This window comes from Narcine bancroftii, chromosome 3, assembly GCF_036971445.1.
Source record: "Narcine bancroftii isolate sNarBan1 chromosome 3, sNarBan1.hap1, whole genome shotgun sequence".
In the NCBI taxonomy this organism is placed as follows: Eukaryota; Metazoa; Chordata; class Chondrichthyes; order Torpediniformes; family Narcinidae; genus Narcine; species Narcine bancroftii.
The window spans coordinates 49256181-49281338 of record NC_091471.1 but is presented as its reverse complement, the minus strand read 5'-3'; the positions used below and the strand labels follow the sequence as shown (position 1 = coordinate 49281338).

The following is a 25158-nucleotide window of genomic DNA, read 5'->3' as shown; positions in this document are numbered from 1 at the left end:
TGTTCCAAGCACTAAACGGAGGGTAAAAATTCACAAAACTAGATTTGTCACAAGCATATCAACAGATAGAATTGGACAAAAAAACAAGGGAATATGTGACAATCAATATCCGTCTGGGCCTATTCACCTATTATACACACAGGCCTTACGGAATATCAGCAACACCTGCGATTTTTCAACCAACAATGGACAAATTACTACATGGACTCTCAGTTGGGAGTTACCTAGATGATGTCATCATCACGGGCTGAAATGACAGTGAACACTTACAAAACCTTGAAAAGGTTTTAACCAGACTACAACAGGTTAATATACGATCACGAAAGGACTGATGTGTCTTCATACGTCCCTCAGTAACATATCTTGGGTTTACAATCAACAACGAGGGGGTACGAATGAATCCAAAGGGAACAGAAGCCATTCACAAGGCCCCGTACCCAACCAACAAATCAGAATTACAGTCCTTCCTAGGACTTGTTAATCACTACCCAAAACATATCCCTAATAAGTCTACACTATGCAGCCCACTGAACCAATTACTCAAGAAAGATCAAACATGGTATTGGAACACAGAAACTAAAAACACAGTCGATCAACTAAAGGAAATACTAACGTCAACAAATAAGGTGCTGATCCACTACGACCCTAGTAAAGAAGTTACACTAGCCTTAATCAGTGGGACAAGGAGCTGTACTATCCCAAATCACAGAAAAAGGTGATCAACCAGTAGTGTATGCTTCGCAAACATCAACCACAAGCGAACGCAATTACACCTAACTAGAAAAAGAAGCATTGGCAATAATTTTTGGTGTAAAAAATGGGCCTCAGTTTACATCAGAACATTTTTTTAATTTATGCGCGACAACAATATTAGACATATTTTTTTCCACAACCTATCACCCAAGTACTAATGGGAGGTAGAACGTTTTGTACAAATATTCACAAAAACAATGAAAACCATGAAACTTCTAAATGCCTCCTGGATATAGAACCATACCACATTCTACCACAAGACGCACCCCTGCAGAACTAATGTTTGGCCGCAATCTGTAGACCAGGCTGTCCACAGTTCATCAGATCTGGGTCTCCGGCTGCAAAAAGCAGCATTGCCACAAACCACACCTAGAACATCAGAAGTAGGCAAGAGGGTTCTGGTACAAGATTATATGCAACATAAAGTCCCATGGGTGGTAGGAGTAATTACACAAAAATTGAGCCCCTGCTCATACTCTGTTCTAGTGGGGGACAGATTGTGTAATTGACCAATTACGAGCATCGACTGATACTAAGATCCATGAGCTGCCTCATGAACTAGAATCAAACATGCTGTGGCCTTGTCCAACCATCCCATCCCTCAGGCCGAGTAAGGTAGGGGGGGGGGGGCGGCAGAGACAGTCATGGAGCTGAGCAGTCCAATGAGGAGTCCAGTAACTGAGACATGCAGCCAGGAGGGCAATGAAGACAGGCAGTCGCAGCCAAAGGTCCCGAGCAAAACCGGCACAGCAAACCATGCCGAAGCAGTCCAAAAGAGAAAGAAGACCACCTAAATGCTTTAAAGATTATGTGTTCTGATTATTATTAAATACTTTCCCTTTTATAATTATATTTACTCATGAAATGTATTCTAATCTTACTTGTAGTCCTGGGCCTGATGTAATCTTAATAGTTCGAAAGGGCCCAGTCAGCATTTACTGCACGCAGCTTGGGGATCGGGGGTGGGGGTAAGAGTGTTGGGTATAAGCCCATCCTCTGCTGGACATCATGAAAATATTACATAGAAAAAAATAAGCCATACCACTTCCTCAAGCCTATTCCCTTATTTGGAACAATTGTGGCTAATCCTAATTAAGAAAAATTGTTTCAATTGCCCTGAACACACTTGCAAATCTGTGGACTCAATTAGGTTATGGACTTAAAAATAATACAGTAAAACCCCCAGTATCCTGCATCTGTAGGGGCTTGTAGATGCCCGATAAGTGTATTTGCTGGTTGCTTACCGGCATCACCTACGGCTCCTAGAACGCTTCCACCAGCGTTGTCTCCGCTCCATCCTCAACATCCATTGGAGCGCTTACATCCCTAACGTCGAAGTACTCGAGATGGCAGAGGTCGACAGCATCGAGTCCACGCTGCTGAAGATCCAGCTGCGCTGGATGGGTCACGTCTCCAGAATGGAGGACCATCGCCTTCCCAAGATCGTGTTATATGGCGAGCTCTCCACTGGCCACCGTGACAGAGGTGCACCAAAGAAAAGGTACAAGGACTGCCTAAAGAAATCTCTTGGTGCCTGCCCCATTGACCACCGCCAGTGGGCTGATATCGCCTCAAACCGTGCATCTTGGCGCCTCACAGTTTTGCGGGCAGCAACCTCCTTTGAAGAAGACCGCAGAGCCCACCTCACTGACAAAAGACAAAGGAGGAAAAACCCAACACCCAACCCCAACCCACCAATTTTCCCCTGCAGCCGCTGCAACCGTGTCTGCCTGTCCCGCATCGGACTTGTCAGCCACAAACGAGCCTGCAGCTGACGTGGACTTTTACCCCCTCCATAAATCTTCGTCCGCGAAGCCAAGCCAAAAAACATTGTGTATTGCGTGATTGGCGAACTAATCGCTAGGAAGTACCAATTTAAATTTGTATTTTTTACCTATTTATTTCCTGCAATTTTATTTTTGCCACTTGCGTGAATTCTGGATAGCAGGAATTTTACTGTATTTCATAATTATTCACTGCAGGGTCCTCCGGGCTCCTTTGATTTTTTGCTTCTGATGCTGGCGGACATTAGAAATGACATTGCAGAGCTCCAATTGAAGGCTTTTGGCCACGGAAATCATGCCACTTTGGAGGAGCCACAGAGTCATGAGATGACTGACTGGGGATCAGGTGAAGACCACAGCCACAGGGGTCCATCACAAGAACTCCCAAAGCGACCAGCCACATGGAAGTGAAATGGCTTTTAAAATTGCTTTGCAATTCTTTTCCATTAGGACAAGAGTGAAGGGTTTGAACCAGTGAGATGTAATAAATTTTGCTCTGCCGTTGTAGAATTTTATTTCATTATCGGTATCAAATAACTACTTTTATCAAGTGTAATAACTGAGATAAGGTCTAGAGTTTTAACATAGTTCCATTATATCGCAGACCGATTGACAGTTTCTGAGCAAATATTCTGTTGCATTTAATAGTTCAGATCTGTGGGAGAAGGAATTGTGTATGATTTTTCTTAATACGAGGAATTGCAGCATCTTGCTTCTGTATCAAAATTTTAACATTTTTTTTTAGTTTTGTTCATGTCTTCTGTATTTAGGAATTGCTGCACTTTTATAAAATAGGTTATACCAGATTGTTCATCAGACCAGAAATTACAAGCTAGGTTAAGTTTAATTTTTTTCCAGAATAATAATCCTGCTGCCTTCCAACATAGTACCAAGAATTTCCATGTCTCAATTATCACTTTTAAGCAACCTCTGCTAATAACCCGTTTTGTATTTATTTAATACTGTTGTGGATCTTTCAAGGAATTTTCAGGTACAGATGGATGGAGCTGTTCTATACCTTTGATTACAGCTGGGCCTGACTCTTTCTCCACTGTTACACTTCCAGGAGAAGAATTCTGTCCACCCTCTCTTTAGGCATTGACCTCATCTTCTCCACAATTCAGTTGGGTTACAATACATTGATAAGCATATATAACATATATAACAATTACAGCACGGAATTACAGCATAACTGGCCATAGTGTCAGATAAAGGAATTCATTATAAATATCCTAAAATATTTCTCTGTGATATATTAACAAGTTCCCCTTCTCAAACACCCTGAAGTGTTGCATGCTTTATATTTAAACCTTCACCCATACATCAGTTCAGTTGGACCAGTCGTCTGTCACATGGACCTGCACGCACTGTAAAACTGTCCTTCACATGAAATTGGCTACGTGAAATTCAGACTTTCTGTGTTAAATAAATGCATTACTCAATCATTTGGTTCTGCTTTGTGGTCATGCTTTTTGATGCAAGGAACCATACTCTGATAAAAAAAAAATCTCATGTTTTCTCACCTGCAGTATTTCTAAAAGAAATTATTTATGCTGCCTCACATGCCCAGGCCAAGGGATATCATTTAGATATTAGAGCCATCTCTTTCAATGGATAGAAAACAACCTTCTGTAAAGAAAGTGTTCAGATTTGAAATCCCTCTACCACAAAATGCTTTATTTGACTTTAAATCTGAGAGAGATTCTTGTTAACCCATTGTATGAAGGGACATGCGATTAAAGCAAGTGTATAGAATTAGGTAACGGATGTTATGATCTTGGCAACCAGGGTAACAGATCTAAATGTCCTCATGTTCCAATTTTTTATGCTCTCCCTCAATAGTCCAGAATATGTGATTCTGCATGGTACTTGTAATGTATTAACTGATCACTAGATGGCAATATGAGAAGCAGTCAAAGGGCTCCTTGTCGATATGTCTGGAAATAAAAGAGGAATTAATTATTATAACATCAAATTGATTATTCATTCAGGCATAGCAAAAATAAGAGATTAAACATGTATGTAATATCAAAATGTGGGCTCATCCCTTCATGTACACACAGTCACAACAATACACATTGAACCCAAAACACATCGACTGCAAAATATAGGACAACATTTAAATTTTGATGCAGACACTTCTTAAAATGCATGGAACAAGGTCTTATCATAATTGATAATTACATTATAATGAAAGGGATTTTGCTGAAATGACTACCATTCTTTTTATCAGCTTGGCCTGTTGATTTTCTCCTGCACATTGTGTTTAACACCTACTTGCAGATATTGTCACCTTTTGTTTTAACTTATATAACGTCCATACACATATAACGCGCAAACACATATAATGCGTGAAAACTCTTAAACTATGTAAAAATCTTCTCATAGAGCATGTACATGCATATATCACGTGGTTGTAGTATTATTCTACATTCCAATCTGAGCAATTAGGCATTTACATGGGACAGGAGACAATACACATTCCATAGTCCCACTATCTGCCTCAGTTAATATCGCACAATTTACAAACCATTCAATTTCCTCCAGAGGTGTCAATCACCCATTATATAAATGATACCCTCCTGCAAGTTCTGTCTGAGACCATTGTCTCCAGGCATATGATATGTTAATCTCCTCCCTCAGGGGATGGGTCTGGACAATTAACATTAATAAGGTGCAGTGCCATAGCAGAATGTCCTTTTGTTCGAATGCCACGGCATTCAGGCCAAAGAGATATTGCCGAGACTGCCAAGATCAAAATTTTGAATATTTTGAATATTCCCACATTCATCTGTAAATTGTACACATGTTTCATTGCCACTACTATGTTCCCACACCCGCTATAAATTGTACATGTTGTTTATTGGCACTGCTATGTTCCCACACCCGCTATAAATTGTACACACTATTTATTGCTGCTACTACTTTTCCACGGACACTATTAATTGTATGTGTTGTTTATTCCCACTACTATGTTCCCACGGACACTATAAATTGTACATGTTGTTTATTGCTGCTACTACTTTCCCATGGACACTATAAATTGTGCGCCTTGTTTATTACCGTTACTACTTTCCCACACCCTCTATAAATTGTACGTGTTGTTTATTGCTGCCACTACTTTCCCACACCCGGTATAAATTGTACACGTTGCTTATTGCCACTACTACTTTCCCACACCCACTACAAATTGTTTGCCTTGTTTATTGCCGCTACTACATTCCCATGCCCGCTATAATTTGAACGTATTGCTTATTGCCGCTATTAATTTCCCACACCCACTACAAATTGTTTGTCTTGTTTATTGCCGCTACTACTTTCCCATGCCCGCTATAAATTGTACATGTCGTTTATTGCCGCTATTACTTTCCTACACGCACTGTAAATTGTGTACTTTGCTTTATTATCACTTTCCCACAACCAGTATAAGTCATGCGCATTGTTTCAACAGGTAAAAAAAAAATTCTTCATAGTGCATTATGTCACATGGTTCGTTACCCCATTTGTATAAAAAATGCATATAATGCATGCATTGTGTGCCTAAAATACGGAACGTCTGTCCAAATGAGAGATGACAAAGAGTCTAGGTTATTGGCACAGTGATAAATGATAACTGCTGGTCTGCCCACTGCTTCCTGTGCTCTGGCCTCAAGACAGTTTTTGAAGAGAATGAAGCTGAAAATAAGTTTTGGGAATTGGAAAGTTAATTAAAAATCCTGAGCCTCCAGGAAGACACATATTGGATAGGTCACAAAATAAATCTACAATGTAGTGCTGAGTCTCTTATCTGTTCTCATTTAATTTAGACATACAGCATGATAACAGGCCCTTTCGCCCCCACCCCCCATGTGCCCACGCCACCCAATTACAACCAATTGACCTACACTCCCGGAATGGCTTAGAATAGTGGGAGGAAACCAGAGCACGAGGTAACCCACGCATACACAGGGAGAACATACAAACTCCATATGTACAGCTCCAGATTTGAACCACCATCTCTTTGTGAATTATACCATTAAGATAGTACAAATATCTGAAAGTGATAAGCATACTCCTTTATCAAGCTCCAAACAACAATCTGTGCTTTCTGGTGGCTTCATATAGTCAAAATGTTGTGGATTTCCAGTATTTTTAAATTTTATCTATGTAAGTTAAATGAAATACTGTTCTATAATATTATTTTGATTCCTTGTACCTACCTGACTTGTAAATAAATCTGACACAATTTTGGACAAAATATTCCATTTCAATAATATTCTACTTTATTCCACAGTTCTTTTGAAATAAATGACAGCTAGAATTCAGAAGAAAGATGGAAACTCCCTACTGTAAGAATCATCAATATTTAAGCTCCAAAAAGAATCATTCTTCCATGGATTTATTTAAAGATGAACAGCTTTAGACGGCTTGGCAGAGGTCTTTTTAAACTGTTAACTAATCAGGGACAGAAAAAAGGAGCAGTTCATATGAATGGTGAAGAAATAGGATTTGCAAGGGCTTTCAGAGCAGGTGAGTGTGATGTGCTAGATACGAACTTCAGTTCAATACTCAACCAGTTAAAGGAGGGAATTTTAAAGGTAATGGGTGGCTACTGTGCCACTTCACACCTTCTTACCCATAACTGTGCTTTATTCATAATATATACAGCAAATAAAAATTAGTGCATGTCTCTATGTTCATTGTACAATCAATTCAATATAATCTTTTACGATGCACAAAGGTCACTTAAGTTTTCTTCTTATCAATGCACCCATGACACATCTGAAAGGCTGTTACACTGGCCCAGCCACTCATTAGGTGCTTCCAGGTGGCCAGAATACCTGAATGTAAAGCCACCTAAAATACCCGAATGCAGCTGTCGGGAGGCCACCTGAAAGTGGAGAACCCAGCCCCCAGGAGCACTTACCTAACCCTCCTCTGAGAGGTATATTCTCCGGCACGGAGCACTCCCCCTAGGCACCTGAAATCAGCAGGGCAAAGCAGCAGCTTTTAGGTGCCTAGCTGCGAACGGGCTGTTGATAGTCAGCTGGCGACCCGCTGACAGCCACCCTCCCTGCTGCCGACAGCTACCCTCCCCACTGCCGACAGCTACCCTCCCTGCTGCCTGACAGCCCCCCAGCATGGGACTGCAGGGCTGGAGCGGCCAGTGTGGGATTATGGGGCTGGGGCAAAAAATGATTTTTGCATTCTGGAGAGAGTTCTACATGATCATCTCTCAACCTTTGCATCCTTAAACCTGATAAACCGAAACTCACAGAAATTCTGTCAGAAATTATCATTGATCAAGAGCAAAGGATACATCAATAGGGAGCAAAACATAGAGATATTATCCTCTTGAAAACAAACCTACAAATGTTTTGTGGACGACAAAGTTTATTTCTTTTCCATTATTTTCATGAAGTGCTGCTACAAGATGCTCCATAAACAAGCCGTGACTATGGCCACAATCCACAGGAGGCGTGTTCCCTCGGATGCGGATCTCCTTCAGCTGGCACGTTCAGGTGATAGAAAGGCATCTTTTCTGCAGCCACCTGAACATCCCAGCTGGACTCCCCCAGCCACATCTGCTGGCGCATTATCTGCGTCCGAGCACCTGAAAGTGGTAATTGTTCAACGGTAACAGTATCCTAGATTTACTCATGGGCATCGCCTTATACTAGTAGACCAACAAGTTTCCAACACCTCAAAATTGTTTTATAGCTTACACTTTGTGAAAGTTGTTGCACATTTCCATCATTGCTGCTACAAATGGTGTTTGCTTACAGAAGGAACACCATTTTCAGTGAAGCATTTTTCACTGAATTAGAGGGAAATGCACTGACCTCCACAAGAGAGAATGTGAACCCTCCCAAAAGAATTGTCTTCATTGTTTTGTTCTTCAGGCTTCTTTCTTAGGGAGTGAAGGATGGTTCGTAGGCAAAGAAGATCATGGTCTGAGGAAACTAGGTCTTATAGCCATAACTAAGGCACCTGCTGAACAAGCTCTTAGCTTGCAAGAGAAAGATTTCAACAAGATGAAAACACTATAAAATGCATATAAAACGCACGTGCAATATCACTAAGACCTAGTGATAAAAAAGCTTGGATTCAGAAAATTTAAAAAAAACATTAATTCAAATATTGCAGTGCCATGAAATTATGATTTCAGTAAATGCAGCCATGTATAGAGTAATAGAGTTTTACAGCACAGAAACAGACCCTTCAGCCCAACTTGAAAATGCTGATCAAAATATATTCGATATGACCATACGACGCAGGAGCAGAAATTCAGCCCCTCGGCTCTGCCTGGCCTTAAATCAGAACCTGATCCATTTTCTCACTCACCCTCACTGCCCAGCCTTCTCCCTATAACCTTTGAAGCCCTGGCTAACCAAGTTAGTTCCATTTGCCTGCATTCAGCTCTTATTCCTCTAAACTCTTCCTATCTGTGTACCTGTCTGAATATATTTTCCAAATTACAATTGTACCCACATCTACTACTTACTCTGGTAGCTTGTTCTACTTTCCCAGTCTGTGCGAAAAAGTTGTCTCTCAGATCCCCTGTAAATATTTTCCTTCCCACGTTAAGCCAATGCGCTATAGTTTTAGGCTATCCTACCCTGAGGGGCGGCACAGTTGGTGTTGTGGTTACCACAATGCCGTTACAGCACCAGAAATTGGGACCGCGGTTTGAAACCTGTGCCATTTTTTAAGGAGTTTGTACATTCTCCACATGTCTGCATGGGCTTTTCCCAGGGGTCCCAGTTTCCTCCCACCATTCAAAACATACCGGGGGTGCAGGTTAATTGGGTGTAATTGGGTGGCATGGGTTTGTGGACCAAAATGACCTGTTACCATACTGTATGTCTAAATTTAAAACATAAATTTTTAGAAATTGAAAATTGAAAAGACTATGACCTATCTATGCCAGCTGTCTCGGGTACAAGAGATACATTGAAAAAGTTTTTTTTCCAGATTTGAACCGCCATCTCTTTGTGAATTATACCATTAAGATAGTTCAAAAGCATCTATATTGTACAAATATCTGAAAGTGATAAGCATACTCCTTTATCAAGCCCCAAGCAACAATCTGTGCTTTCTGGTGGTTTCATATAGTCAAAATGTTGTGGATTTCCAGTATTTTTAAATTTTATCTATGTAAGTTAAATGAAATACTTTTCAATAATATTATTTTGATTCCTTGTACCTACCTGACTTGTAAATAAATCTGACACAATTTTGGAGAAAGAGCCGAGAATATTTGCCAATGGTGTGTTTCTGTATAAATAGAAAAAACTTTGTGTTTGCAATGTGTTGCAAATGCAGTCTGTGGAAAATACAGTCATTCAGACAATACCAAAAATCAAAATAAAAATGGAAATGTTAACCAAATGATAACAAGTACAAATGCCCCGTTTTCATGCAAAGAGAAAGAAAAAGAAACAGTGAATTATCCAAAATTGGCACGGTTGGTGTAATGGTTAGTGCACGCCTTTACAGTGCCAGCTCTTGGATTTGGGGTTAAAATCACAGAAGCTCGGATAACTGACAGTACAGGTGTTGCAGAACCATCACCTAGTTGGAGCTTGGTTTATCCAATGTAAAGTAAATCACATTGTGAACACGAAAAATTGTAAGAAATTCAAATGAGTCTATATTTACTTGTACAAATGGTTATAACCCAGGATGGTGGGAAGGAAAGAGGTGAAATGTCTGAAATTACAGCTTTTGTGCTTGCACACGGAAAAGTGCCATACAACAAGAAGTCGTAGGTGTAACGAAAAGTAGGACAGGAGTTATGAAAGGAGCAATTCATTGAAATGCTGAAAGAGGAGAGATAATTGATGAGCATCTGTTAACCAACCAGCACATGTTTAATTAGATAAATGCCCTTACTCATCTTTCTCAAAATATTTGGTGCTCTATTTTAACACTACATGTTTTAACAGTTCAAAATTGTATTGCTTAGGGCCTGAAAAGTTCAACTTGAATATCCAGCTGGATTGCTCCTTCTAATATCACATTAAATCTTCAGGCACCATGCAATCACCATTGACCCCTCTCCAAATTATTTTCCCCCATTTGCCAGACTATTTATTGTTTCAGCAACATCTGTGTCAGTCAAACCTCATTCATTCTAGGACAGATGAGGTGCCCTTGAGATTGTGACAGGTTGCAATGGCTGTTTGTCGTGAATGTATAACGCTTACAAACCAATTTCACATCGTTCTTACCCCAAGCACATCCAGTATGGTTACATATTTTCTTATTAATATATTAGCTGAGCAGTCATAGAAGTCAAGCCTTCACAAGAATGAGATTATAGACTATGAATTAAATGGTGGAATGGGAAAAGTAAGAGCAATGTCAGGAGACACTGTAGAGGTAAATAATGGGGCTTATGCATTGGAAAATGTAAACCATGGGATTGAAATAGTAGCCACACAGAAAAGGATGAAACTGACAATAAGAAAGTAGTGTCAAACCAGAAATAAAATGTCAAGAAATTAATTAAATTATCAATTGGCTAATTAACAGCAAGATTTGCTACAATATTTAGAAAAAACATATTAACAGAAATGATATGGACCTATGATACATAACTGAATGACTAAATAATTTGTAATGATTCGCCAGAGGTATTACTTTACCATGGATAGATCCAAGGCCATTCCAAATATCTATAAAATATATTGCCTCATGTAGGCTTGAACAGTAAATGGCAAAGAACAAAGAAAACTACTGCAAGTACATGCTGATTGGTAACTTTCAATTGCTCCAACTAATAGCATTCTATGCAACATTATCCTCCACACCAAGGCCACATCTGCTACTTTTATTTGCTGGTGAGTAGAATAGATAAAAATGACTTTACATTCAAAACTCTCTGCTTCCACCAGTTTTGTAATTTATTTCTCTGCCTGATAACTACAAAGAGAAAATAATCCAGCAAACCAAAATGTGCGTTCTTCCAAGCATGATAATATTTCACTTGTTTCGAGCCAACACATACATCAGATCACATGTAGAGAACAAATTAATTTTGATCTATGTCTTATGGGTTGGAACATCTGATTGTAATTTATAAATAAATAAGAAAGGAAGAAGCTTATAAAATGTCTATCTTTTTTTCCATTATGAGGCATAAAATGAGGAAGAACAAACATCTGGAATGTGTTAACCCATTTCTTTTTCAAATGACTCCCCAGAACCAGACACCATCAGCTAATAGCATTTTTAGGGCAACAATGTTCTGTAATTTCTTTCAGTGACAGCAGGTATCAAGCCACTTAGGGTATTAAGTTGCCATACATTTACCTCTCTCCATATTCATGCCCAATTGACCTTTGTGGTCAATAGCTCTGTTGTATGCCTATAATATTCCAATGCAGAGTTGATTTTGTTTTTCCATGGAAACTTCCAAATTCTTCCTCTAGCAGGGAAATCACTATTTGTTAATTCATTCTTGGGAGGAATTCTGTTTGTCTGATAATAAGGGCCATGTTTTCTGTGCTGGAGTAGACTAAATATAACAGTAAGTCACCATTAAACCTGAAAGGATTCTTTTCTTAATTGGCATGTAATAGCATTGGCAAGTCATTGCTCTTTCTTGGAACATTCAACAATGATTGATGGCTTTCATTTTTACACAGGAGTTTTACCCAGCAACAATGAATCAGGTATCTTTATCTTGCTACTTTGAGCTCTTTATCCTTTGTATCCATATTTAAGGGAATATTCCATTGCACTTCTGATTTGCGCCTCATTGTCTGTATGTGTGTCTGTATGTGGAGTTCTGAAAAGAGAGTTAGCGTTCCCCAGCTATTAATAGTGCCATGCTTTGACCAATGTGCTGAGTGAGCTCCCTCAATGTTCAAGTTCAAATTTATGCCCAGGCCATGCCCTCTTCACTCCGAAGACGAGCACTCAGTGGCACAGGGAAAGCTTTTTCCCCTCTGCCGTCAGATTTCTGGAATTAACAATGAACCACGAACCACGGACACGACCTCACTTTGGGTTTTTTTCTTTATCTTGCACTATTTTTATTGATTTTGAAATTAGTTTATAGAAATGTTTACGCTGTGATGCTGTCGTAAAACAACAAATTTCATGACAGGCTCAAGACAATGAATTCTGATTCTGATATTATCAACAGATTATACAAGTGCAGCCCAATGAAACAGCGCTATCCAGTCCTTGGAGACAAAAAACAAGCAAACATACATACAAATATAACACACATACAGACAAACAATACATTTATGTATATTCATATATAAAAATAAATAAACATTGTTGAATAAATAGTAGCCTCTCGGAAGGTTAGTGTGAGCAGTTCATCGGTCGTTCAGCAGTCTCACTGCCCGTGGGAAGAAACTATTTCTCAGCCTGGTGGTTCTGGGTCTGATACTCTTGCATTTCTTTCCCAATGGAATGGCTGGACCATTATTTCACTGGACCTCAATCACTGATAGGTCTCTCCTGGCAGTGAAACAGGGCAGATAAAAGAATGTGTGGGGAGAGCCGAGAATATTTGCCAATGGTGTGTTTCTGTAAACATGATGATGTAAAGTACTTGCTTGATTCACCATTGGAGCAACTCTCCCAGTATCAAGATAACTTTTTAGGATAGGGAAAGTTGATCAAGCTGTGATGGAAGACTAATTTTGATTTATAGTCCTGTAAAGTTTAAATCTGGTTGATGTTTATTGTGGTTTGTTACTTCAAAGGGCAATTAAGAATCCATTAATTTGGCATGAACTTCACTGTGAAATAAGCCAGAACTGGCAAGGCAATCCAAAAACCTTATTTCCGTAATTTTTAAAGATTAAATTTAAATTCTCAAATTGCCAGATTTCTTCCCTGCAGCTATCAGGCTCCAGAATAAACCACAGCAGTGCTAACACACTGCTTTTAGAAGCACTAATTGATCTATTCACTGTAACACAATACTCTGTAATTATGCTCTTGCTTTCCTACTTTGTGCGGGTCTTTCAATATCAGAATTGACTTGCTGGACTGCTCAGGGAAGAACCCTTTTTATTGTGCCAGGTATAATGTACAAAAAAATACTTGAACTGAAGATTTAAGACTATAACGTTTCTTGATTATTATCCTCCGAATAATGGTTAAACTATTCTACATTTCTAAAATATCATGCATTGGCGTTTCGATTTTGTGAATTATTTTATGTCAAAGCTAAGCATTGGCAGAGCTATGAACAGAACATCCTTAAATGAAGGTCGCAAACTCTAAACTAAATAGCATGGCTATAACAGCAGGTTACACTATGTGCTACAAAAGCAGAAGATGCTGGAAGCACTCAGCAAAACAGATCTGAAACATTAATTTGTTTCTCTCTTTCTTGTCCAAAATGTTTTTGCTCTTGTTTCAAAGTTCCAGCATATTTTTTTTTAAAATGCTGGAAACATTTTAAACTTAGACATAGAGAAGGCAGGGATGGGGTACTGAACTTTAAGATCAGCCATGATCTCGTTGAATGGCGGAGCAGGCTCGAAGGGTCGAATGACCTACTCCTGCTCCTATCTTCTAGGTTTCTATGTTTCATGGTGACAAATCCTTCTGGCCCTTGCTGCCCAAATACCCCAATTAACATACAACCACTGTATATTTTGAAGGGTGGAAGAAACTGGAGCACTCAGAGGAAACTCATGCAGATACAGGGAGAACATGCAAACTCCTTACAGACAGCGCCTGATTCGAACCCTGGTCTCCGACACTGTAATAGAGTTGCGATAACCGCTAGGCTGACTGGGCTGGTACACTCAGTTCTTAAAGATACGCAATTTCCTCTTTAAGAGCAGTAATAAGTTCAAATAAACCATCAACTATTTAGACACGTAATTGCATTTAGTGTTTACAATGAAGTCTCTGCTAAATTGATGAAAACAAGCAGAAGTTTGGGTGAATGGTTGGCAGAGCTCATTCAGATTGATTTGGAGCTTCCAGTTGCCTATCAATGTATTTCTTCATCCCACTCACACAATGACATTCTGTTGCTTCCTACTTTCTCCAATAATGCCCAATAATAGATTGAGGAGGAGCACCTCATCTTCCATTTGGACATATTGTAGTCCTTGAGACTCAAGGTTGCATCAACAATGCCAAGTAATCCACAATGTTCCCACGTATGTTACTGGATATTTCAGTTTCAAGATTCAAATTCCTTTATTGTTATGTAATAATACAGAAAATGTATAGGTTCATCCTCTCTTATCTGGCGCTCTGTGGACTGGCAACTCCCGTGGCATGGCACGTTTGAATCTGCCACTGTTAGTACAAACTCCTTACAGATAGCACATGACTCGAATCCTGACCCTCATCACTGGCGCTGTAAAGGCAGTGCACTAACTGCTATGCTATCCGTGCCACCCCACCTTTGTCTACCTTTGATATGTTTACATAAGGGGTTCCCTTAGGGGTCAATTTCTGTTTTCTGGCATTTTCTGTGGTCTGACAATAACCAGGTCCCATGGTCACTGGAGTAAAGAGGTACAACGTGTAATATTACACGAAATTTCCTTTTGCCTTCTGTAAGGCAAACAAAAACTCACTATTAGTATTGCCCAGCGCCCATAACAGTAAGAGAGAAAGAATAGTGAAAGAAAGTACCTTCAGAGTCACTTAGCATCCATGGATTCGCCTCCAACATTCCCGTAGCTCTACAACCACACAGATTCCTGTTTGATCCATTTGCCATCCTAGTTCCAGATTCAAACCTCCGACAGGATCAGGGAGATTTCGGTGCCTGAGGCCCTTCTGGAGACCTTCTTCCCCTCATCACCCTCATTAATCCATGTTCCGATGCCAATACCTGACTCCCACGAACTAGAACCAGCATCCACAGTCTGTGTGGGCCTGTGTTGTTCTTTCAACTGCTAAACCCCTCGTTGGTCTGCTGCTATGGTCACCATCCTGGATGGTCCTTCAGCTGTTGAGAGTCTTGCTGGTCTGTTGCTTCAGTTACCATCCTGTCTGGTCATCTCCTCTGCTCCTCAACGGGTGGTGTTCTCCTCACTTCTGGTGTCCTGCACTGGTTCGCTGCTCCCCTGGAGCTTGCAACCTCTTGTGAATGCTGCTGAGTATAGGCACCCCCATCTTGGTTGCAGGATTTTATATTGAAAATACAGTCGGCAGCTTAAATCCTGTATGGAGCCGCTAGCATTAGAACTGGGTGGTTGGACATTGCGGAGCAGCGCTAGGTCTCTGCTCAATTTATCTCTTTGATTTTTCTCTCTCCTCAACTAGATTTGTAGTAATTAAATTGACAATTTTGGTGAGCACCTGACCACATATGTTTCCTGTTTTCTCTGTCAAATATGCTCATTGCCTGATTTTTCCAACTGGTGAGGAAGGCCCTTGACCCAAGATGTTGACTGTTATTCCGTTCAGATATGCTACTTGACTCGCTGAGTATTTTCAGTTATTTATTTATTGTTAAGAAAATGTGATTTTAGAAAACGTTCATTGCAAAAAACGAGTTTATGACTTAATTAACTGACCCATCCTTCTACAGCAAGCAGGATTGCTGAATTTGTTCCTATCTTAAATTCATGTTTCTTTTTCAATAGAAGTGTCATTGTTTATAACTAGATCATCAAACTTAGCTTCTTTTTTTCCTCTTACTATCTGCAGTTTTACCCGATGAATTAGACCAGCTGTTCTGGAATTTAGTTGTGCATAATAGCTGCAGATCAGGGATACAAATTTATTCAGAACTCATTGTCTTGTCTTCAGGGATAAATAGGAACATTTCCAGTTAGGGATTATGAGATCTTGCATTGCATGAAGCACGTTTCCATGATTTATTCAGAAAACGGATAGAATTTGTGCACAGAGTTGCCATCTTCTCAATCCTCCTGTAAACATCTACTGAATCTTCTGACATTTCCCATCTTTGGGTGAGAAATGAGTCTGCTTTCTTAGTTTATCTGAATTTCTTTTGTTAACAGAAGGTCAAATAGATAAGTAAATATTATTATTCTTCAAGCATGGTGTAATCCGCAAGACCTGTGGATGAACAAATGCTTGCGGTTGAGGGATTTGTCTGAAAATTAAGATAAAGAAATAAGATGGATTTGTCCCAGCTATGTCTGTCTTAGTCATTTGGGTAAATCAAAGATTTTGTTCTTGAATATATCTGGAGATTTGCCTCTGTTAGCAGACCTTTGGCTAACTTACCTATTGGAATACATGCTAGGCAGATTATTATTTGGAATCAGTATTTGTATTTTTTTAATGTTTTACTTTTAAGGTCAACAATTTCCTCATCATTACCGATGCAAAGCCATGCACAGTTGATTTACAAAAAGTAGTTTATTTTTCAAAATCGGCAAATTAGCTGTGTATTCAGTTGAGGGATTTTTAAAACTAAAGATGGCAGTAAAAGGAAGTTCAAATTAGACATGGGTAAATACTGAAAGGCAAGGAAATGTTGTGCTCAGAATATGTTCAACAGGTTCAAAGAGAATCAAGCCTGAACATGGGTTATTAACAAACCTGACGATAGCCAGGTCCCACGGTCACTGGAATAAAGAGGTACAACCTGTAATATTACACGTGTCTTTATATCTTCTTCTTTGGCTTGGCTTCGCGGACGAAGATTTATGGAGGGGGTAAAAAGTCCACGTCAGCTGCAGGCTCGTTTGTGGCTGACAAGTCCGATGCGGGACAGGCAGACACGGTTGCAGCGGCTGCAAGGGAAAATTGGTTGGTTGGGCTTGGGTGTTGGGTTTTTCCTCCTTTGTCTTTTGTCAGTGAGGTGGGCTCTGCGGTCTTCTTCAAAGGAGGTTGCTGCCCGCCAAACTGTGAGGTGCCAAGATGCACGGTTTGAGGCGATATCAGCCCACTGGCGGTGGTCAATGTGGCAGGCACCAAGAGATTTCTTTAGGCAGTCCTTGTACCTTTTCTTTGGTGCACCTCTGTCACGGTGGCCAGTGGAGAGCTCGCCATAGAACACGATCTAGGGAAGGCGATGGTCCTCCATTCTGGAGACGTGACCCATCCAGCGCAGCTGGATCTTCAGCAGCGTGGACTCGATGCTGTCGACCTCTGCCATCTCGAGTTCTTCGACGTTAGGGATGTAAGCGCTCCAATGGATGTTGAGGATGGAGCAGAGACAACGCTGGTGGAAGCGTTCTAGGAGCCGGAGGTGGTGCCGGTAGAGGACCCATGATTCGGAGCCGAACAGGAGTGTCTTTATATAGACACAGGGGAATTCACAAATGGGCACATACTCACACAGACACAAACACAGCAATAATACACATTACCTACACACTGGGTGCAAATAAATCACTGCTAAACATAACTCAACTCTTGACTGGGAATGCAAGGATTAAACACACAGTTACCCACCAACCTTCTCAATCTCTAGCAGCCGCTGCACACGAACAATTAATTAATAACAACTAAGAAGTATATCAAATTAACTTCATCTCCAGTATTGCCCAATGCTCAGGATGTGGGACTGGCCCATAGTAGTCGGCCCCCCCAGTACTGCCTGTGACTTGCAGCCTGGAGCTCAGTGATAGTCTCCAGGCAGCAGGAAAAATCTGTCTCTGAGGCTGACATCAGAACATCATCAAGAGGGTGAACCCTCACAAGATGTCAGGCCCTGATGGCATACCTGGCAAGGTACTGAAAATCTGTGCTAACCAACTAGCCAGAGTGTTCAATCCCTCACTGCTGCAGTTGGAGGTTCCCAGCTGCTTCAAAATGGCATCAAACATCACAATGTCCAAAAAAAAGCAGAGTGAGCTGCCTCAATGACTATCGCCCAAAAGCACTAACATCTCTGTGATTAAATGGTTTGAAAGGTTGGTCATGACCAGAATTAACATGTACCTAACTAAAGGACTGGACCCACTGCAATTCACCCACCATCACAATTACTCCACAGCAAGTGTAATATTACTTGCTCTCCACTCAGCTCTGCATCATGTAGAAAACCACAACTTATACATACGGCTGCTCTTCATCGACTTAAGCCATTATTCACTCAGTGCTGGTCAAGAAGCTCCAAACCCTGGGCCTCCGCACCCCGTTCTGCAACTGGATCCACAACTTCTTCCTCGAAACACCACAGTCAGTATGAATTGGTAACAACATCTCCTCACTGACAATCAACACAGGTGCACCTCAAAGATGTGTGCTTAGCCCATTGCTCTGCTCACTCTACACCCATGACTGTGTGGCCAGGCACAGTGCCAATGCTATCTACAAATTTGCCGATGACACCACGGTTGTCAGCAGAATCACAGATGGCAATGAGGAGGTGCTCAAGAGAGAAATAGATCAGCTAATTAAGTGGTGTCACACAAACAGCCTTGCATTCAATGTTAGCTAAACCAAGGAGATGATTGTGAGTTTCAGGAGGAAATCGACAGAACACGAATCCGTCTTCATCAAGGAGTCAGCAGTGGGGAGGGTCAAGAACTTCAAATACTGGGTGTCAACATCTCCGAGGATCTGTCCTAGATTCTACATGTCAATACAATCATGAAGACTGCTCGCCACTGGCTAAACTTGGTGAGGAGTGTGAGGAAATTCGGCATGTCACCAAATTGGTTATGTCTCGAGAACTTTTACAGGTGCATTTGGGAGAGCATTCTGGCTGGTGGTATCACTATCTTGTATGAAGGTGCCATCGCTCAGAAGAACAAGAAGTAACTCCAGAGGTTTGATAGCTCTGTGTGTGACATCACAGCAACAATCCTCACTCCATCAAGGACATCTTCAAGAGGCAGTATCTTAAGAAAGCAGCCTTGATCCTCAAGGACCCTCATCACCAAGGATGTGCCTTCTTCACTCTACTACCATCGGGAAAAAGGTACAGGAGCCTCAGCGGAACAAGGACAGCTTCTTCCCCACCACCATCACATTCCTGAATGAACAATGAACTACAGACACTCCTTGTAATTATTTGGTATAAATGTTTGCACTGTGATTCTGCCACGTTCAAGACTATAAATTCTGATTCTGATTTTGATGTACCTTTAGATATGAGGAATGTGCACAAAGTCAGACTCACTAATCCAATTCAATTCTTCAGGCCAAGTTTGAATCATCTGAAATTGGTGCAGCTTAAAGATCCATTTTACTTTTAAATAACATAATGGCCAACATCAGCCATCCAATATCAAATCACACAGAGCATTCAGACAGTATGCTCTTCCAGCTAGCCTCATCTTTGGCTCTTTCCTACCCTCCTGTCAGCCAAGTCAAGTGTTGAGGAATGCTGAATACAATCTCATTTCAATGCATGAGATTTCTCCTAGCCTCTTGCAATGTCTGATGACCTGGGTTCAAATCCAGGAGTTTGTTATGTTTTCTCTGTTTCTGCGTGGGTTTCCTCTGGGTGCTCCAGTTTCCTCCCTTCAAAGTGTACAGAGGTTAGGTCATTTGGGTGTAATTGGGCAGTACATGCTTGTGGGCTGGAAGGGCCTGTACCATGGAGCATATCTAAATTTAAATATTATGTCCCATAATATTAGCTATTCTAATTTCTGAATAGTGTAACTGCAGGTCCATTGGTTTGTGTGATGGTGTTCAAAACTGCAGTTTCTTCTGCTCGTAAAGTCTCTGATTTTGCTTACAAAGAATTAAAGAATACACTCACTCGTTTCTTTCAGCACACCGTGCTTTTCTTATTCACGAAACACAACATTGCATTCTTCAACTTCCCATACACCACCCAGCTAAGATCCTCTGACCTTCTCATTAGCTCACTGGCAGTGATGCTGGCCACCACTGATGATGTAGGCAAGAACATGACCACGGCCTGCTGTTGGACAAACCAATGTCCATACCAAGCTGATATTTAACTGTGCAGAATGCTTTTAATTACACATCCATAAAAGATTGGCAGAAGACATTGGGGACATGTCGAATTTCTTTAGGCTTTCTGAGGTTAGGTATGCTTGCTTGCTTGGTCAAAGACTGACTGGGCCAGGACAGATTATTGATGATATTTACAACTAAAACTAAGATCTCTACCATCTCTGTTGTGTACCATTGGTACAGAGAGGGACATGTGTTTGACTATGCTTCCTGAAGTCAACAAACAACTCCTTCATTTAGCTTTGTGACCGAACTCCCTGTCTCCTTCCTGTGCTCTGTCATGCCATTGTACTGTCACCTGCAAACTTGTAGATAGAGCTAGGGCAATATTTGGTCACATAGTTTTATCCTTCTTTAATGCTGTACTGTAATGAAGTAAATTGTACTTAGATCTGAATCATGCTTGGTAATAAATCAAAAGTCGATGGCACATTTGGGAACCAGTAAACCAGTATTTTAAAATGTAAAATTTAAATTTAGATATACAGCACGATAACAGGCCCGAGACACCCAATTAACCTACAATCCCCGTGTATTTTTGAAGGGTGGGATTCCTGAATAATCAATGAACCAGGGACACGGCCGTACTTTTCATGCATAACTATTTTTTTTTAATTATAATAATGTTGTAAGAAGGTTAATATGAATATAACCTGCCGCAAAACACCGAATTTCATGACTTGTTCACGACAATAAAATCTGGTTCTGATTTTAATTCTGAAACCGGAGCACCCAGAGGAAACCTAAGAAGACAAAGAAAATGTACAAGCTCCTTAGAGACGGTGCAGATTCAAACCCGAGTCGCTGGCGCCTGTAACAGCATAGTGCTATATCATCCTTCCGGTTCAAATGCCAATTGCTTCTGATTTACTGCTGGTCTAGTCAGTAATCCTTGGATTGTAATTCCTTGAGTGCTGAGATTAAAAGGAGATTCAATTAGATGACTCAGAGTACCTGCATGACATCACATACAACCTGAGGTTCTTTTTCCTGTGGGCAAGGGAGAAATACCACTTATTGATGGTGCATAAAACTGTACACAATGCAGGCTCGGCTTTCCCTGGTCATGCCCCCCCCAAATGAGTTATTGTGCACCCCCTACACCCACACGCAGCACTACTAGAGGCTTGCCGACCATACCAGGTGATGCCATCCGAGGGAGTGTCACCAAAATTAATCAGGTGGTTTAGTCTCCACACGTTATAAGCACACACGCTTGTCTGAAATCCCAGAGGGAGGGGGAAGTGTGACAGCTCTGTGAACAGAGGAGGTCTATGCCAGGTATGGCATCTGCTCCCTTCTCCCGATCACTGAGTGAATTCTCGAACAGCAGTTTCTGCCCCTCCCACCCCATGGTTACCCTAACACCTCCCGATTTGATCTCTTCTGAAGTCGACTCTGACACAATGTATACATGTAAACAAATAAAGAACTGTAAAAAACAGTACAATACAGAGAGGAAAAAAAAAACAAACAAAATAAAATACAAAACTAAGAGTCCTTAAATGAGTCCCTGATTGTGTTTGTGTTTAGGAGTCTGATGGTGGAGGGGGAGCAGCTGTTACTGAACCTGGTGGTGTGAGTCTGGTGGAAATTTCCTGATGGTAGCAGCAAGAACAGAGCATATGCTGGGTGGCGTGGATCCTTAGTGATTGCTGCTGCTCTCTGACAGCAGCATTTCCCGTAGATCTTCTCAAGGAGGGTAGGGTTTTGGCTGTATTTTTGGTAAACTGGGCATTTGGTCAAGTTTTAAATTTCCTTCCTGTATGCTGAATCATTGCTCCCTTTTATACAACTCACCACCATGGTATCATCAGCGAATTTGCAGGTGGTGTTGTGTTCATACCAAGCCACATGGTCATAGGTGTAAAGCAAGTAGAGCAGGGGGCTAAGAACACAGCCCTGTGGTGCTCCAGTATTGATGGAGATTGTGGAGATGTTTTTACCAATCCTCACTGATTGTGGTCTGAGGGTGAGGAAATCAAGGATCTAATTATCTAATTCTCAGGTGTGGAGTTTGCTGATCAGTTTTGAGGAGATGATGGTGTTAAATGCTGAACTGAAGTCAATAAAAACATCCTGATGTATGCATCTTTGCTATCCAGGTGTTTCAATGTACAGTCCTTGGAGAACAAACCTGATGAACTCCAACCCAAATTTCAACATCAGAGAGACATCAGGAAGTGCCACGTGATGTGCTTTACAGAAATATGACTAAACACGGACATTCAAGACACCCTTCATTGTGCTGATTGAACATCAGCATAGAGCAAATCCAGGGGAGGCAGCATTTGTGTCATTATCCATTCATCGTGGTGCACAGATGTGACAGTCATGTCCCAGTCCTGCTCCACCAAATCTGGAACATCAGATGATTAAGTATTGCCCATTCTACCTGCCAAGTGAGTTCACTGCCATTATCCTGGTCACATTGTACATTCTGCCCCAGGCTATCGTCAGGCCAGATTTGGAAGGATAGAGCACTGTGATAAACAGCCATGAGGCAGCACACCCTGAGGCCTTCCAGATCACTGAAGGAGCCTTCAATCAGGCCAACCTGAAAAAGTCTCCGACAAACTACCATCAACACATCACATGCGAGACCAGGAGGACCAATGCACTCAACCACTGCTACACCACCATGAAAAATGCATACCGAGCCATACCATGAATGCACTTCAGCCAGTCTGATCACCTGCCTGTGCTTCTACTCCTGGTGTACAAGCAGAGACTGAAGACCACAGCACCATTGGTGAAGATGGCAAAAGTATGGTTAAGGGAGGCGGAGGAGCATCTGCAGGGCTGCTTTGAATCAGTGGACTGGAACATATTCAAGAACTCATCCATAGACTTGAATGAACATGCAACAGGTGTAACTGACTTCATCAAGACCTGTGCGGACGAGTGTGTGCCCATGCGCAAATACCAGGTGTTTCCCAACCAGAAGCCCCGGGTAGGTCAGAGACTCCACCACCTGCTGAGGATGAGATCAAAGGCATTTAAAAAATGAAAGAGTTAATGAAAATTGGTGTACATGAAACGGAATATGTTGCAGGGAATACAGGCAGGTAAGATTTTACTTTTGTATGTAGTGTGGTGCCAACAAGTTCATTGCTGAGCCATCCTGTTCTGCACTAACTGTGCATCAGTCCCCGAAAGCCCGGGTCATGACACAGGGTGAGGTCCATGGCCATTGTGAATAAAAGCTGTAGATCAGGAACTCAGTCTCAGCCTCTCGAATTATTTGGTATGCTTCAATGATAACATTCACAAACCTCTCGGTTGGAGATTTCCAAAGGAATTTCTCCTTGCTTTTGTCTTAAATTGATAATCTTTTAACAACCTAAGGCAATTAATATTTTACTGAACTTTTTTTTAAACTGCATTTTCTGTTTTAAAAATTTTCTATAGCCATTACAATTGCAACATACTGAACAAACTCATTTCAAGATTAAAACAGAATGTTGGAGAAACTCAGCATGTGACACAGCGTACTTTATATAGCAAAGGCTCATAACCAACATTTCGACCTTCAGCCCTTCATCAAATTAGGTACATTATCAATGTCTCCATTCACAGAACTATTCCCCACTCCCACTCAAGGTATTTATTAAATGTAGACAGGCAGCTGAATAAAATAGTGGGGGGAGGCAGGGAGAGGAGCACAGACAAGAGGTAATCTTTCAATAAGGGAGGGAGGGCACATGAGAAAACAAAGGGAGGGGGACAGCTCTGGAGAGCTGAAGAAAAGGCAGAGGGAATAGGCCATTTCATGCCAGGCCTCCACCTGGAGGCCTGCTACAAGTGCGGAGGGAAAACTTAAAACTTACCTTTCATAGAGCAGCCCTAAAAGCCTGTTCCAGTGTCCCATTCATATTGAGCAGTGCCTCTTAGGAGGCGGGATGACTGGTGCTGAGGTGCCACGTCATAAATGTGCGACAGAGCAATGGCCATCTTCCCTACCCATAATCACCCATGCAGCTAGAACCGCTCTGTGTTCCTCAGAACAGTTCCAGTTCCATGGCGGACTATGGGTAGGGAAGACAGCCATCGCTTTGCCACGTTTTGAGCTGCAGAGAGCAGACCCAAAAGCCGAAGCAGCCCAGTGAGGCTCTCACAGCCCACACTGACTGCCCCCTGATGGCTCCCGCTGGCCCCCGATGCCCTGAAGGCTCTCAATGGCCCCCAATGCCCAATGGCTACCACCAGTCCCCGCTGCCCCGATGGCTCCTGCCAGCCTCTGCTGCTTGATGGCTCCCACCTGCCTCCCCTGTCTTAAGGGGGTCATGGAGGGAGAGGGGTGGATGGGGAGATGGGGAGTGGGGAGCCTCCCCTAACCAGCCACTTGCATCTTCACTCTGTCGCCTGGCTTGTAGCGGCTGCACATTCAAACCAGGCGCCAGAGCACAGCACTCTGCCGATTATCCTTCCCTGAGAAGAGTTGGATTCGGCATCTCGGAGCTGACCATGGCACATTCATAAAGGTAAGTCTCTAGGTGTGAGGGCAGAGAACCTCTGTCTTTACAGTCGGGCATTTTCCTTGCTTGAAAGGGCCTATAGAGAAGAGAAGGAGAATGGAAAGAAGAACAGAAAGCAGTCTAACAGAAACCAAAAAAAGATCTGTGTTAATGCCATTTTATTGGAGAGTGCCCAGATGAAATATTAGGTGTTGCTCCTCCAATTTATGGTGGCCCTAGGGGAAGGGGGGATAGCTCTGTGAATGTAGACCTTGGTTATGTACATAACTTGATTAAGGGCTCAAGTCCAAAATGGTTGTTAT

At 41.5% G+C, this 25158-nt stretch overlaps 1 protein-coding gene and 1 long non-coding RNA gene across 2 annotated transcripts in view; one reads left to right on the top strand and one right to left on the bottom strand.

Annotated features, from left to right (window-relative positions):
* Positions 1-3047, top strand: part of ccbe1 (collagen and calcium binding EGF domains 1) — a 410340-nt gene extending 407293 nt beyond the window's left edge. Inside the window, exon 11 of the mRNA XM_069924029.1 lies at positions 2736-3047. Within this exon, the coding sequence (XP_069780130.1) occupies positions 2736-2948 (213 nt within the window). The 3' untranslated portion in view covers positions 2949-3047. The remainder of the gene's footprint in view (positions 1-2735) is intronic.
* Positions 3048-4185: 1138 nt separating this feature from the next.
* Positions 4186-25158, bottom strand: part of LOC138757156 (uncharacterized) — a 100968-nt gene continuing 79995 nt past the window's right edge. Inside the window, exons 2-3 of the long non-coding RNA XR_011353380.1 lie at positions 9728-9794; positions 4186-4474 (exon numbers count right to left, since the gene is read on the bottom strand). This is a non-coding gene — a long non-coding RNA (uncharacterized lncRNA). The remainder of the gene's footprint in view (positions 4475-9727; positions 9795-25158) is intronic.